We start from the raw sequence: 15,036 nt of genomic DNA, 5'->3' as shown, positions 1-15,036 counted from the left end.
TGTGAGCGTATTACTTACTCTGATTTTACAAATCAAAGCACATGGGTGTTGGTTTAACTTGCATTTAAACTGATTATCAGGACTCCCATAATTGGATAAAGGTAACCCCAAGTAAAACAGCCTCTCCCGGTGCAAACTACAATTCCCAGGATTCCGCGGGTCGAAGAAGCGGTTCGTTCTCGGGTTGAAACTACAATTCCCAGAACGTCGCGAGCCCAGGTGGTCGGCTGGGGCCCAGGCCGGGCGGGGGACCCGCGAGCCTGCGCACACGCACCGCCTGCCGCGCCGGGCTCGCCAGCCGGACAGGCGCACGGCGGCCACCCGTGAGCGCGGTGGCGGCCGACGGGACGGCTCGGCGCTGCCTGCTCTCCCCGCCTGGGCCGCCCCGGCTCCCAGCAGGCGCGGAAGGCCAAAGCTGTCGCCGCACAGGGACTCGTCCGCGGAGGTGGCTTCGGCCCCGCGGAGCCCGGGCTGCGGGTGAGACGCGCGCGCTGGGCACTGGGGGGCTCCGTGAGCCGGCTGGCTTTGGAGTTGAGGGACAGGCCCCCGGACCGCCCCCGGGAATGGACGGCGCGGGAGCCGGGCCCTGGGCTGGAGGGGAGTTTGCAGAACGGAGGCGTGAGCCGTGATGCGACCTGCGGGAGGCGCGGGAGATGGGCCGGGGTGACAGGAGGTGGACCCGCGGGTCCCGGTGCCGCGCGGGCCGGGGCTGCGCGCCCGGGGGTGCGGCTGACGCCCTTCGCGAGGGGCAGGCACCGGCAGCGGGTCCCCACACTCTTTGCTTGGGACACGACGGTGCGCAGGCGGCGCGGGTGGCGGGTGGCGGGGCGCCAGGCGAGGTGCGCGGAGGGCACGGGCCGCCCCAGCCCTTTGTGATGGCGGTGCCGGGACGCACCTGCAGCTCATCCCCGGGCTGTTGGGGCTCAGTAGTGCACCTGCTGTGTCGGGTGACAACAGCCTGTCGCGGACTATTTGACAGTGTCCAGGCGGCCTCCGGAGGGGGGACCCGATGCACTCCCCACCCCATGCATGTGTGCAGGACCGGGCTCCCCGTCACGGATGGGAATCCTCTGCCAAGGTCGGGTCCCTCCGGCCAGAGCCCTGCACCTGATGGGAAGCGCCCGGGGTCTGCTTGTTTTATGCCAGCCAACTCGCAAAGCCCACTCTGGAGGGAAGCGAGTTGGCATGGGCAAGGTCATAGGATGAGCTTGGTGGGACTTAGTGACTAAGAGCACAGATCACACTGGGTTCATTCACCAGATAGTTTCCTGTGACATGTGCCGAACATTCACACCCTGACTCTCATTTACTAGCTGTGTTCCCTTAAGCAAGTCACTTACCCTCTCTGAGCTTGTGCCGTCCTCTGCAAAAGGGGAACAAAAGTTCTTTCCTCACAGGTTGCTGTGAGGATTAAACAATGCCACACAAGTCCTCTCAGTCCAGTGTCCGGTGCCCGGTAAGTGTTCAGCAAATGTTAGCACTTGTACCTGCCTAAGAGAAAATGTTACAGGTGAGATTGGAACCCCAGTCCGTCTTTGTGCTGGAGCTGGCTGTCCTCTCTGGCTCTCATGGACCTTGGAGATCTTCCACTCATCCTTTCACATTCCACATCCTTCCACATCCTTCCCCACTTCCTTTCACAGATGAGGAAGCCGAGTCCCTGCTGGTGGCAGAGCCAGGGAAGAACACGGGGTCCCTGGGGAATGGCCAGAACATCAGGTTCTGCGCCTTGGGCCCCCAGAGGGTGAGGAAAAGAGGAGAGTGGGGATCCTCAGCAAACTGGACGATGGGGTTTCTGCACACCCTGGCCACGCGAGCATGCTGGTGGCCTTGATGTGGGGGGTGTCAAAGCCGCTGCAGCGTTTTTTGAACTGGCCTCTGGTTAGCAAGTTCTTGCTCTAAGCCTTGCGTTGGAAAATATTTAGCAATAAACAAAGGCTTCTAGTGAATATATTGAGCTAACCGGAAATTAAATTACCAAATGCTCCATTTCCCAGGGATCCTTGTCACTCTCAGTTTGGTTGTTAGTCGATACTGTTCCCCTGGACCCACCCATCACCTGATAGGCCTTTTAAGTGGGATGAAAAAATGAATGTGAACGGGGTTCCACTAATGTCATCGTAGACTTTGGAGTCAGACATGGGTTCGAATCCCAGCCCAACCACTTAATAGCTGTGCGACACTGCACAATTCACTTAACAACTCTGAGCATACTTCCTCAAAGGCCAGATGGGATTGCTAACACCTATGTTAGGTTTGTAGGAGGGAATAAATGAGATATTCATGTAAAGGGCTTCACATTGTGCCTGGCATAGAGTAAGAGCCAGTGAATGTGTTATAACATTATCATGATTAATAATAATACTATGAAAATAAGTGTCAGGCACTGTGCTTTGCCTGAATTGTCTCTGAATTCACAAAACCACCCTGTGAAGTGGCATAATTGTGTCTATTTTTCAGACTGGGAAATGGAGGCTTGCAGGAGTTAAGGGTTGGCCCAGGCAGACTCAGAAGGACAAATACTACATGATACCGCTTATATGACGAATCTAAAATAGACTCATAGAAGCAGAAAATGGAATGGTGGTTGCCAGGGGCTGGGGGAAGGGAAACGGGAAGGTATTAGTCACAGGCTACAAAGTCTCAGTTATACAAGAAGGACTAAATCCTAGAGCTCTATTGTATAGCACGGTGCCTATAATTAACAATACTTATCTGTTATTATATACTTAAAATATTGCTAAAAGGATAGATCTGATGTTACATGTTTTATCACCAAAAATAGTAGTAATAATGAGAGGGCAGGAGGAAACTTTTGAAGGTGATGGATAGGTTTATGGCAGATAGATTACAGTGATAATGGTTTCACGAGTGTATCCTTATCTCCAAACTCATCAGATCGTATCCATTAATTATGTACAGCTTTCGGTATGTCACAAAGAACAATAAGAATTTGTCTAGGGTCATGCTGCTGCTAAGTGACAGGACAGGAGCTCACATCCTAGCATCTCTGCTCCAGAACTAGCGCCACTGAATTCTCCTGCCCATGGTCTTTGCAGCTTTTCAAGCACAACTGTGACCTGGGGCAGCCTCCAGGCTTCTAGTGGGGGTCTTCTCATACCATTTGGAGAAGAGGTGGAACTCTGCAGGCTGCCTGCATTGTTTCCTGTCCCTGTCTGAGGGCTGATGAGGCTGGAGGAGGGTGTCTAGCGGGTGAGCCTGGGGGATGCGGTGTTAGGAAGAGGCAGCCGGAGCAAGGGCTCACGGGCTGGGGGAGGGTGCAATCCTGGTGAGACCTGGACAGCTTGGTTATGACAAGAACTGGTCTTGTGTAGGGCCTGGGACGTATCTCTGAGCTGCGTTTTTCTTTGGGCCTGATCTCTGCTTTGGGGAGGAGGGCCACCCATGAGCCGCAGATGTGAGAAGGATCCATGGACGGAACCAGCATGCCGCTGTTTTAATCCTGACTGTCTGTTAGAGCTCACACTGCCTCCAAGACCTCTTTTATATATTAAAAAAAAAAATAAAAGGAGTTGAAGCAAATCATTTCTAAGGGCTCTTTTAGCTCGAAAAAGCTGGGTTTTGTAATTCTGAATTGGTAGCGTAACCCTCTCAGCACAGCACCCGTGGGTGGGATAACCGTCACAGCAGTGTGTACACAGACTTCCCCTGGGGGTGAGAATGGCCATAGCTCCCTGAGCCTCCTGCCCCCACGGGCTTCTCTGTGCCGGGCAGGGTGGGCAGTGATCACACAGAGGAAGGCTTGGGTTGCTAAGTTACAGCTGAGGGCCTATGGGTCTGCATTTCTAGAGCCATCCACACCTGCTCTGCCCTTGAGTGATAAAAGCTCATTGCTCTGAGGTCTAACCTGCTTCTCTGTAACCAGTTGCACCTCCGAGTCTGATGGCCCATGAGCACAGTGCTTGAGAGCCAGACCTCTGGAGTCAGACCCGGTTCTGACCCCAGGGCTCCTGCTGGAGCTATAAGACTGAGAGCCAGTCACATAATTCCACGAAGCCCTGGGTGTTTTTTTTTCATATTGAAAGAAAATGGAGATAATACTAGTACCCACATTGGAGAGCTTTTGTGAGGCTTGAGTGGAAAAGGGCAGGAAAAGGGCTGAGGACAGTCCCTGGCACATAGTGGCTCTCAGTAAAGGAAGCCCCTCCACCCTCTGCCCAGAGGAGGCCCAAGATTGTGCATTTCTAACCTCCCCGGTGATGCTGAGCCTGGGTCACACCTTGAGTCCTGCCTTGTAGGACCTGTGACAAGCCCCCTCCCTCCCTGTGGAGTAGCCCTCGCAGGAAGGTCTTGTTTTGCTGGACCACTTCCAGGCAGGGGCTCACAGAGTGGCTGACCCCTCCCTCCTCCACGTCTAAGCAGCTCTAACCCTTAGAGAAGTCCTCTTCCCACCCACCACACTGTAGACTTCCCCGCCCTGTGACTTCTTTCTGCAGGCCTCACTCCAGGGCCTGGACCAGCCCACACAGCTCTGCTAGGGGCAGGGACAGAATGGCAGCCAGTAGCCAAAGGCCGTACTTATGCCTGGGGGCCTGAGTTGCAAGGGTCACTGTCGTGCGTGTGTCACCGTCATGCACATGTGTCGAGTCAGTTAGAAAGGCTTACAGCCACCCCTCTGGTGCAGCCTCCGTCTTGCTGCACAGCCCGTCAGGTGTTTGGGCTTCTCTTCTCCAGGGAGGTGGCCCTACCCCTTTGGGCATCCTGCACGGGGTGCGTTTCTGACCCTTCCTGATCCTGACTGCCCCGTGGAATCGTGTCGTAGGGATGGTCCAACCCTGTGGGCTCTGATTCCTGACAAAGGGGCAGGGCCTGTGTCTAGTCACAAGGTAACCTCAGACTGACCCAAACCAGGAGCATCCTGGGAAATAACTCACCCTGACTCTTAAAATTGTCAAGGTCATGAAAGTCAAGGAAAGACTGAGAACCTGCCCCGGATTGGAGGAGCCTAGAGAGACATGACAACTGGCTGCCTTGCTTCATCCTGGCTTGCCTTCTGGACCACAGATTAATAATAGTCTCATATCAAGATTAATTTCCCAAATGTGTGTTACGTAAGGGACTGTTGTCATTCTTGGGACATACATGATGAAGGAAGGGCAAGATGTCTACAACTTAGTTTTAAATGGCTCAGGAAAGGGAGAACGATAAAACAAAAGTCACATCAACAGTTGGTGAATCTGTAGGAGAATTCTTTGTACTACCCAGGCAACTGTTTTGTAAGTTTGGAATTATTTCTAGATAAAAAGAAGCAAAAAACAAGATCGCAGAGGCCACAGCCGGCCTGCTGGGTTACAGCCTCCTCATTGCTTTCTGTGCAGCCTTGGGCAGGTCGCACCTCGCTGTGCGTTGGTGTCACCGTCTGTAAAATGAAGATTGTCATTGTGAAGTGGAGACCCTGGCAACTGGTGACTGCCAGTGTTGTTAGGAAAGGGAGGAGTGGAGAACCATGACGATGAGGCCAAAGGGAATCCCAAGCCAAGGCCCGTCACCTTCCCACTTGCTGATGTTGGGTTCCAGGCTCCCTGACGCCTGGCAGGGGCGGCTAGTGACTGGCCCCCCACCACATGGCTTCACCTGCAGAGGCCTTTGCCCCGGAGCCCATGTGGCTCCACTGGTAAAGCCCAGGTCCCCCGGCAGCTTCATCCCCTTGCCTTCTCCTGGCACTGCCCTCGGATGGTGCAGAGCTCAGGGTTTGGTGGCCTTGGGACTTGCTTGGGGGGTAAATAACTGGCATGGGGAAGCCTGCTGTGGACAGGGAGGTGTAGCCGTCCCTGCCCACGAGGATGTGTGGGCACATAACACGGATGTTGATCTTACCCCCCACGAGCACCAAAAGACCTCCCAAACCTTGCTCAGAACTCACTCACCCTCCAGGTCACTTCCCCACTGTCCCCAGCCAGTGCGATTTGCTGTCACACCCTGGGTGCTGTGCACACTTTGTCTTGCTTCTTTGTGACTGTTTTATGCTTTCTCCAGTGAGTTGTCCTCTGACCGTGGCAATGACTTGTCTTCTCCAACCGGACTCGAGAGCACCTGGGATCCTGTACCCCCGGGGTCTGAGCGTTCCCTGTAGGAGCTGTGTCTGTTTGGATTTGCAGTTTCACCTGGAAAAACTGCTGCGGCCTGCGCCGTGTCGCCTGTGTGAGCCTCTGTCTCAGCAGAGGCTCACGGTTCTGTCCCAGCTGGCGTCCCTGTGTGTGACCACATGGGTGCGCTGTCGTGCTGTTCTGTTCTGCAGGAGAGGCCCACACAGGGAGATCTAACTTCTAAGTGACCTACGTGTGCCAAGCAAAAGCCAGATGTCAGAGCGGGCCATGTGCCTAAAGGTTTCTGCGTTGGGAGGCTCCTGCGTTGGCAGGCAAGCCAGGGGAGCCTGGGCTCACCCCCTGCTCCAGTGTCCCATCTGCACTGAGAGCCTTGGAGCCTCGGCTCCTCAGCAAAGCCCGAGTCACACGGACTGCAATTCTATCAGGGTTCCCCCCGCCCCATGAAGGAGTTCCGTACCTGTTCATTGATAAGGAAGTAGAGTCAGTGACCAGCTGTTAATACAGGATTATTTTGTCTTCAGCTTTATACTTTATACAGCTTTGCCCTTTATACTGAAGCAAGAAGGTATTATCCATGTTATGGTTTTAGTCAAAGAATGTGAACTCGAAGTGTTAAATATGCCTACTCTTTTAAATGCTGGGTTTTACAAGGAGCACTCAGAGGCTGCCAACATTTTGCCAAAGGGTCCATACTTTTGTCAGGAAACCTGATGCCCTGTAAATGTTTGTCTGAGTTTGTCAATAGCGTCGGATTAATGCCTGATCTTGGAGCACAAATAAGCAATGTGTCACGGTTCCATGTACTGCTTCCGGTCACAAAAGGAGGAGGACGGAGTGGGGGAGAGATCATTCTAGAATGTGTGTTATTGGAACTTGTTTGCTCTTTACCAACTCACAGTGTGTGAGACACATGAATGTAGGACCGAAAGCTTCCATAATTCAGCCCTAGTAATTCAGGCAGCATTTCGGATAAAAGGCACTTTTCAGTGACAAAAGAAGACTGCTGTCATTCTCTATGAGCAGGATTATGTAAAGAGCCCTTAGAAGTAAAATCGTTACAATACTTACATAAACTCTTGTCTAGGCACTGACTTGGCCTGGGCCCCGCCAGCTCTTGTGCAGCCTGGGGCTGGCGGGGCTGGCAGTCCAGTGGGTCCCCCGACCTTCACAGCGCTGCTCCTGTAGGAGTGACCGGTGAGCAGCAGCCCGTTCTGGCAGCCGTGCAGCTGGAGAGGCCGGCAGCAGGGGGGCTTCCCTTCACACCCGAGCTTGCTCGCGTGTGTCCGTTGCACCCAGCAGCAGCGAGGCCGGCAGCCCCAGCCCTTGGGCCTGCACGTCATTGTCACTCAATCTGAATGGCTGCCAGAAGTGACACATTAGCACATTTCACATCGTAAGTGGGTTTCTGGCTTCTCCGGAAAGGCCAGCAGAGTAGCGTTGTGGACTGAATTGTGTTCCCACAAAATTTTATGTTCCAACCCTCACCCCCAATGTAATTCTATTTGGAGATCGGGCCTTTAAGGAGGTAATTAAGGTTAAATGAGTTCATTGGGGTGGGGCCCCAATCTGATAGCGCTGGTGTCCTTATGAGAAGAGGAAGGGAGACCGGAGACCTCGCTCTCTCCGTGCACACTCGTAGAATACAGTGAGCACAGAGCGAAAAGGCGCCATCTGCAAGCCAAGGACACAGGCCTCAGAGACACCCTAGCTGCCCACACCTTGACCTTGGACGTTTAGCCTCCAGAACTGTGAGAAGATACATTCCTGGTGTGTCAGCCGCCCAGTCTGTGATACTTTGCTGCGGCAGCCCGGGCAGACTGACAAGTGGGCCCCACCAGGCCGCGGTCCTGCCACGTCCCCATTGGCTTGAGCTTTACCCTGGGTGTTCGGTCTCCGGGTCACACAGCTCACCCCTGGCTGCACTCTCCCCTTTGGCTCTTGGCCCCTGTAAAGCAAGTGAGTTTGTACATCCTGCTCTAGGCCTAGAATTCCTGGAGCTTTTCCTCCTTATCAGATCCCAAGGCCCTTGTGAGTGACTTTTCTATGCCTGTGTCTAAGCTGGCCAGCACCTCCCACAAGTGGAGCCTGCACCAGTGCCAGATGCCCAGCCTCGGAGGGTGAGCCCCATGGCAGGTGGCCCCCATGCCACCTGCCCAGATCTTACTGTGTTCTCAGGTGTGGCAGCATCAGGGACGCCTTCCTCCAGGGCTTCTCAGAACAGATGGGGTCCGAGAAAGGGGGACTCAGAAACCCGTGGCAATCTGATCATAGCTCCTCTGGGAGCTAAGCGAAACGCTGGGGGGACGTGTGAACTGGCAGCCGTCTTCTGTCAGCCTCAGTTTCCAAAGGGCTTTCTTAGACATGTTTTTATCCCTTATTTACTTTTTTCCCTTTCTTTTGAAAAAATATTCCTGCTCTGTCATGCTTTATCCTGGCTGAGCCACTAAGCTCTGTGCGCCACACCAGTTGGATCCTAAATCTAGTGCCTGACGTAGAGGAGGCAGAGAATTATGAACTGGTGACATTTGGGTCCCCTGGACTGCTTGGCCTTGGAATGACGAGATGAGGTCCAAAGGGTGCCAGGGCTGTTTTGCAGAAGCCAGTGCTTAGATGCTGTATGTTCAAATCCTGACTAGTGCATGCACGCTGAGGGACGGGGGTCACATTTACTCAGCTTCTCCTAGCCTCTGTGTGCCGATCTGTAAGATGGGGAGAGTGGTAATGCTGCTCCACTAGTCCCTTGGTGTTGGTTTAAGGATTAAAGGAGAAAAGGCACAAAGTTTCTAGTACACGGCCGACATAAAATGTTGGAGGTGGTGGTGGTACTGACTGTTAATTTTATACTGAAAACTGGCTGCTCAGGCCAGGGAGAAGCTTTTGCTAAATTTATGGGGCCATCTTCACAGGAAAGGGGAGGCAAGTCATTAGAAAGACTGGGTGAACCTGCGAGACGGAGTGTGCCATCCAAAGTGAGTGGGCGTTCAGTCCCTTTGGGAATCGGCTTGAAGCTATGTGACCACGACCTGTTTTGCTTATATTGTTAATTTAGGTGCCTTAAGGGAAATATAATTATGACAGCTAATGTGTTGTGAGGCCTGTTTTGATACTTCACATGCATTAGCTCTCACAACACCCTAGGGTTAGTATGCCCATAATACAGATGAGGAAATTGTGGCTTGAGGAGGGAAAGGAACCTGCCAAGATGATAAAGCCAGTTCACACCCAGAATCTGAAGGAAGGTGAGTGTGAGCTGTGACCTGGGAAGAATTCTTGACCATCACCATTAGGGAGAGGGTTTTAAATGTCCCCTGCAGCCTTTTGGGTGTCCTAATGCCTGCACTGAGCCCAGACTGAATACACTTACATGGCGTAGGAAATCCGCCAGGCTTTTCCAGCATCCTAAGCAGGTTCTTCTGTTATCCACCTGACGGTGCTCTTCTCTAGGGAGTACTTTGGGCGAGACCAGTGAGAGACAGTGACGTTTAAGCAGGGCCAGATGACCGTCTATCAGGATGACCCAAGGGCCATCCGATCAAGTTGGGCTGGTCCCACTGAACAAGGAAGCTTGCAGCCTCCACAGAGCACTTCCCTGCCATTCCTGGGACAGCAGGAGAGCGTCACAGTGATGGGCTCACCCCGTCCCCCAGCAGCTAAGCTGCTTCCTCCATTAGTGCTCCGAAGCATGGAGCCCCTCCGTGCTTTACACTAGGTAAGAACTGCCTCTGTAGATAATCGCTCACCCACCGTACCTTCATTTAGGTAGAGTCAGCGGAAGTTAAGGATTGCTTGCCATGGCACCCGCGCCAGTGCTGCCCTCCAGGGGAGGAGCACTGTTTCAGCGTTCATGGCTGCCATCCCTTGGTGATTCTGCCATGTTGGTATCTAACCAAAGCCTATAGTCAAGAGAATGAAGGAGGGAACCTAAGAAGCTTTGTCAGGAACGACTCGAGGGCACAGCTTTCCACCATGTGCCGTGGATCCAGGCCTCAGCAAATGTTTTCAGGAGCGGTTTCCTTTGGGGGGGTCTATTCAGAGCTTGCCTCTGCTGGGAGATGGGAGCTCCAGGCAAGTGTCCCTTCCATGTCTTGCAAGCCTTGAAGTCTTGTCCTGTTTAGCATGGGCACCCTCCCCTGCTCCTTACCTCTCCTGGGAGAGTGTCTGCTGCACCAGACCAGGCTTTGTCTGGGACCAAGTGACTTGACAGGCAACTTGAGACATGGGAGTTCTGGTCATAGTCACCGGAGGACAGACGCTTCCCCTCCAGGCCCTCACTGCTCGGAAGGGGGTTCGCTGGGAGAGATAGGAATAAGGACAGGAGAGAGAGAGGCAAATTCCAGCTTTGCTTTTGAGCTTTTGAGGTCTTGGGAAAGTGTACAAAGCCCTTAGAGTACGTAAAGATAGACAGACTGTTTAGGAGTGGGACGGAGCCCCCATCAGAACAGAGCAAGGTACCTTGTCATGCTGGCATTCTGGCCTCTGCACGCATTTCCGCAGGTCCAGGTGACAAAGTGAGGCCCTGAGACCGTCAGTCTGAAAGAGTCCTTATCCCCCGGTCACCTTTGTCCTGGGGAGGCTGTTGGTGCACAGAATGGCACTGAACAGCTGGTCAAACATCAGGACTGAACAGACAGCACGCCCTGTCAGTCAGACAAACTGCCGTCCTGCAGTAGCTTGGCCGAAGGTCCTTCTCCGTCTCCAGGGCCAAAGACGGCAACCGCGTTCTCGCTCACCACCCTGTCTCCCTACCACTGCTGTGTTGTCACTGAGGGTAGCAGCCTCTCCAGGCATCGGCAGACCCAGGAGCAGTGAAAATTTGGCCTCGAAAAAGGGCGTCACTGAGGCTATTGCCCACTAAGCAGCTTGGCCCATTTATTCACCATTTTGAATTTTCCTCCTAGAGAACTGTGTGTCTATTATGCAGGAACATTTTGATGGGGGAAGGCCTCTTATCTCCTTTCGGGCTAGGGGTCTGATTAATGCACTCTTGGCCTCCATCTATTATCTTTTGAAAACCGTTCTGAGGATTTTGCCTGATCTTCAGTTCTCCCGGTTTTGAGGGGGAGGGCGCGGAGGAACCCAGAGGAGGAGTGTGGGACACAGACTGGAAGGCTCTGTAATAACCACTGAGTGCCCGAGTAGGTGTTGGCTTTCTCCTGCCACACTTGGGCCACTTCCCAGCAGGTAAAAGTGCAAGGGCGGCTTTCCATCTCCACAGTGCGGAAATACACTAATATCTGTGTTAATTAACGTTCCCCTAGAGCAGATCCTGAGGCAAAGATTCAAGTGCAAGTCGATTATTTGTACTCGTTCCTGTTATTCATGTTATTCAGTAAACATGAATAGGGGAGTGGGGAAGTGAGACAGGGAAGGGAAACGTGTCCATTGGGCCTCTTACCACTGTGGGCAACTGCTTAATCCTTAGGGAACTCTGGGAGCCTGTGTAGAACACGCCTCAGAGCTATGCCACCCGGAGAGGATGGTGTTTGTGTATCCAGTCCCATCAGACATTGGTGCAGGCTGCCTGGTTTGTAAGTGGTCAAGTTAGGAACCCAGGCAATCCGACCTCCAAACCCCGTGCTTTAACACCACACTTATTTCTAGCAAAATGTTCAGTCAGTCCCCTGCAAACCTTCCTTTCCACATTCCCCCTTGGAAGGGTAACAGAGCCTGAAGCGCCCAGAGAAGGTCCCTGTGGGCCAGTCTATATTTGTCCTGCTGTCTGTCAACACCATTCCAGTGGGGCTGAGGGGCTGGGTGGAGGACTTAGCATCTAATTAGAAACAGTCCTCTCCCATGCCCAGTCTCCAAGACTGTTCTCTGCCTAGTTGCCCATTTGCCCCACAAGGCCCCCACCTCCATGTTTCCTGGTTCCCATAAACTTTACCTCAAGGCCCGAGCTCAGTGGATCAGCTACTGCACACTCAGCCCCCCAGGTCCGGAGGAGAAACCTGGCTTCCTTCCTGCCTGGGCTCCTGCCCCATAGCCCCACCTGCTGCCAAGCCTTCTTTCACCACCGGGACACCTAGCAGAGGGGCAGGTAGCAGAGTGCTCACTAGAGAAGTGTGAGTAGCCGGGGCTGAGATGCCCCCTCAGGATGAAGGTGGGTCTTTCCTCATTTCCCTGGGAGTCTTTCTTCCTGATGTCCCCTGGGTGTGTCTGTTTTAGCTTTAGCTTTTATTGGAAGCGTTCTTGTCTGTGATGAGAGCAAAACATGCATCAGCTTGTGGCACACGCGTCTGCCTCCCATCTCTCCAGGGAGGACTTTATTTACTTTCTTTTGTCTGAATATCAATTTATTGCTCATCCACAATCCAGAATCCTGTCATTGATAATAGTGATTTATTTGATTCTTTGTTTCCTGTTTGGCCAAAGCAAGTTATGTGGCCAAGCCCAGAGTCAAGGTGCGGGGATATATACTGTCCCCTGGAAGCAGGAGGGGAGGGGAGAGTGAGGACTTTTGAACAAGGTTTCATCTACCATACTACCAATGTGCAAAATGGTGCACAGACGCCCATGCTATAACGAATACAGAGCCCAGCACAGTGCCTGGCACACAGCGCGAGCTTCAGATGACTCGACAGGCTGTGCCAACAACTGTTCCTTTTCCTTCTCTCCTGCAGGCATTTGCCGGAGCTCTGAGTGCCCGCAGGGATGGGTACAGCCCCGCAGGCCTGTGGCGCTTCCCAGGGGCCGTCGTCTCGCTAGGGCCCCCTGGTGGCGGTAGGATGCACCTGTCGGCCGTGTTCAACGCCCTGCTGGTGTCGGTGCTGGCGGCCGTCCTGTGGAAACATGTGCGCCTGCGCGAGCACGCGGCCGCCCTGGAGGAGGAGCTGGCGCTCAGCAGGCAGACCCCAGAGGCCACCCACGCGCACGGGCTCGACTACCCGAAGGCACTGCAGGTCCTGACGGAGGGCGGCACGCACATGGTGTGCACCGGCCGCACGCACACCGACCGCATCTGCCGCTTCAAGTGGCTCTGCTACTCCAACGAGGCCGAGGAGTTCATCTTCTTCCACGGCAACACGTCGGTCATGCTGCCCAACCTGGGCTCCCGGCGCTTCCAGCCCGCCCTGCTCGACCTGTCCACCGTGGACGACCACAACACGCAGTACTTCAACTTCGTGGAGCTGCCGGCCGCCGCGCTGCGCTTCATGCCCAAGCCCGTGTTCGTGCCTGACGTGGCCGTCATCGCCAACCGCTTCAACCCCGACAACCTCATGCACGTGTTCCACGACGACCTGCTGCCCGTGTTCTACACGCTGCGCCAGTTCCCCGGCCTGGCCCGCGAGGCCCGCCTCTTCTTCATGGAGGGCCGGGGCGAGGGCGCACACTTCGACCTCTACAAGCTGCTCAGCCCCAAGCAGCCGCTGCTGCGGGCGCAGCTGAAGCCCCTGGGCCGGCTGCTGTGCTTCTCCCAGGCCTTCGTGGGCCTCTCCAAGGTCACCACCTGGTACCAGTACGGCTTCGTGCAGCCCCAGGGCCCAAAGGCCAACATCCTCGTTTCCGGCACGGAGATCCGGCAGTTTGCGCGGTTCCTGATGGAAAAGCTGAACGTGAGCCGCGCGGGCGCCCCGCCGGGCGAGGAGTACATTCTGCTCTTCAGCCGCACGGAGAACAGGCTCATCCTGAACGAGGCCGAGCTGCTGCTGGCGCTGGCGCAGGAGTTCCAGATGAAGACGGTGACGGTGTCCCTGGAGGACCACGCCTTCGCCGACGTCGTGCGCCTGGCCAGCAACGCCTCCATGCTGGTCAGCATGCACGGGGCCCAGCTGGTCACCGCCCTTTTCCTGCCCCGGGGGGCCACCGTGGTGGAGCTCTTCCCCTACGCCGTCAACCCTGACCACTACACCCCCTACAAGACGCTGGCCATGCTGCCTGGCATGGACCTCCACTACGTAGCCTGGCGGAACATGGTGCCGGAGAACACGGTCACGCACCCGGAGCGGCCCTGGGACCAGGGGGGCATCACGCACCTGGACCGGGCGGAGCAGGCCCGTATCCTGCAAAGCCGTGAGGTCCCGCGGCACCTCTGTTGCCGGAACCCCGAGTGGCTCTTTCGCATCTACCAGGACACCAAAGTGGACATCCCGTCCCTCATCCAAACCATACGGCGCGTGGTGAGGGGCCGGCCAGGGCCGCGGAGGCAGAAGTGGACAGTCGGCCTCTACCCAGGCAAGGTGCGCGAGGCGCGGTGCCAGGCGGCGGTGCAGGGCGCCTCGGAGGCCCGCCTCACCGTCTCCTGGCAGACCCCCTGGAACCTCAAGTACCTGAAGGTGAGGGAGGTGAAGTACGAGGTGTGGCTCCAGGAGCAGGGGGAGAACGCCTACGTGCCTTACGTCCTGGCCCTGCAGAACCACACCTTCACCGAGAATATCAAGCCCTTCACTACCTACCTGGTGTGGGTCCGCTGCATCTTTAACAAGAGCCTCCTGGGACCCTTTGCAGACGTGCTCGTGTGCAACACGTAGCGAGCGATCAGAGGCCGGGCCTGGGAGGGTGGCCCCTCCAGCTCAGTGTCCCTGCTACCCCCTTCTGCCCCCCACACCGTGGCTTCTGGGAGTTATTTATTTATTGAGCAGGCCTGCCCCAGGCCTGTGCCTCCATGTCTTCTTACTGCATGTGGGGTGTGGGGTTCGCGGCACTCCCCTGTGCGCTGGGATGATGGGACACCCCCTCCCCCCGACCTTCTCCCATCCTGAGCATCCATACCCCTGGAGAAGGTCCTTAGGGGGAGGGGGAGGAAGAGGAGAAGGCAGAAGGAAGGTAAGAATCCCAAGGAACCTCTTCGGTTGAGTGATCATGCTCTCTCCTACTGAGTCTTTCTGGTTGGTACCCAGGTTTCTGGAAACTGTGAGTAATCATTTAGTGGTTTGGGTGGGTGGTTCGTCAGCTTCCATCACCATGAAACTCACCTGTAGCCCAGTGAAGGTGTGCTTGAAACATTCATTAAATGATTATACACATCTTG

General features: G+C 54.9%; 1 protein-coding gene across 2 annotated transcripts; it reads left to right on the top strand.

Moving 5' to 3' along the window:
• The first annotated feature begins 253 nt into the window (after window positions 1–253).
• Window positions 254–15,036, top strand: POMGNT2 (protein O-linked mannose N-acetylglucosaminyltransferase 2 (beta 1,4-)). 2 transcript variants are annotated; one of them, XM_081072352.1, is made up of 3 exons: window positions 269–477; window positions 1,398–1,456; window positions 12,689–15,029. In XM_081072352.1, exons 2-3 carry the CDS (start codon window positions 1,418–1,420, stop codon window positions 14,534–14,536), a joined length of 1,887 nt encoding a protein of 628 aa, XP_080928478.1. In that variant the 5' UTR covers window positions 269–477; window positions 1,398–1,417; the 3' UTR covers window positions 14,537–15,029. The 2 variants fall into 2 exon arrangements, with proteins under 2 accessions (XP_080928479.1, XP_080928478.1); XM_081072353.1 differs by lacking the exon at window positions 1,398–1,456 and having other exon boundaries at window positions 254–477; window positions 12,689–15,036.

Source organism: Rhinolophus hipposideros (assembly GCF_964194185.1).
Source record: "Rhinolophus hipposideros genome assembly, chromosome: 14".
Classification (NCBI taxonomy): Eukaryota; Metazoa; Chordata; class Mammalia; order Chiroptera; family Rhinolophidae; genus Rhinolophus; species Rhinolophus hipposideros.
Note: the sequence above shows the minus strand (reverse complement) of the source record. Positions and strands in the feature narration are given on the sequence as shown.

What these genes read in the sequence shown, in the direction of transcription:
- POMGNT2 (XM_081072352.1), top strand. Translation starts at nt 1,418, where the DNA reads ATGCCACACAAGTCCTCTCAGTCCAGTGTCCGGTGCCCG. An exon ending in AGTCCAGTGTCCGGTGCCCG is followed by an intron (nt 1,457 to 12,688) that starts GTAAGTGTTCAG and finishes TCTCTCCTGCAG; the next exon opens with GCATTTGCCGGAGCTCTGAG.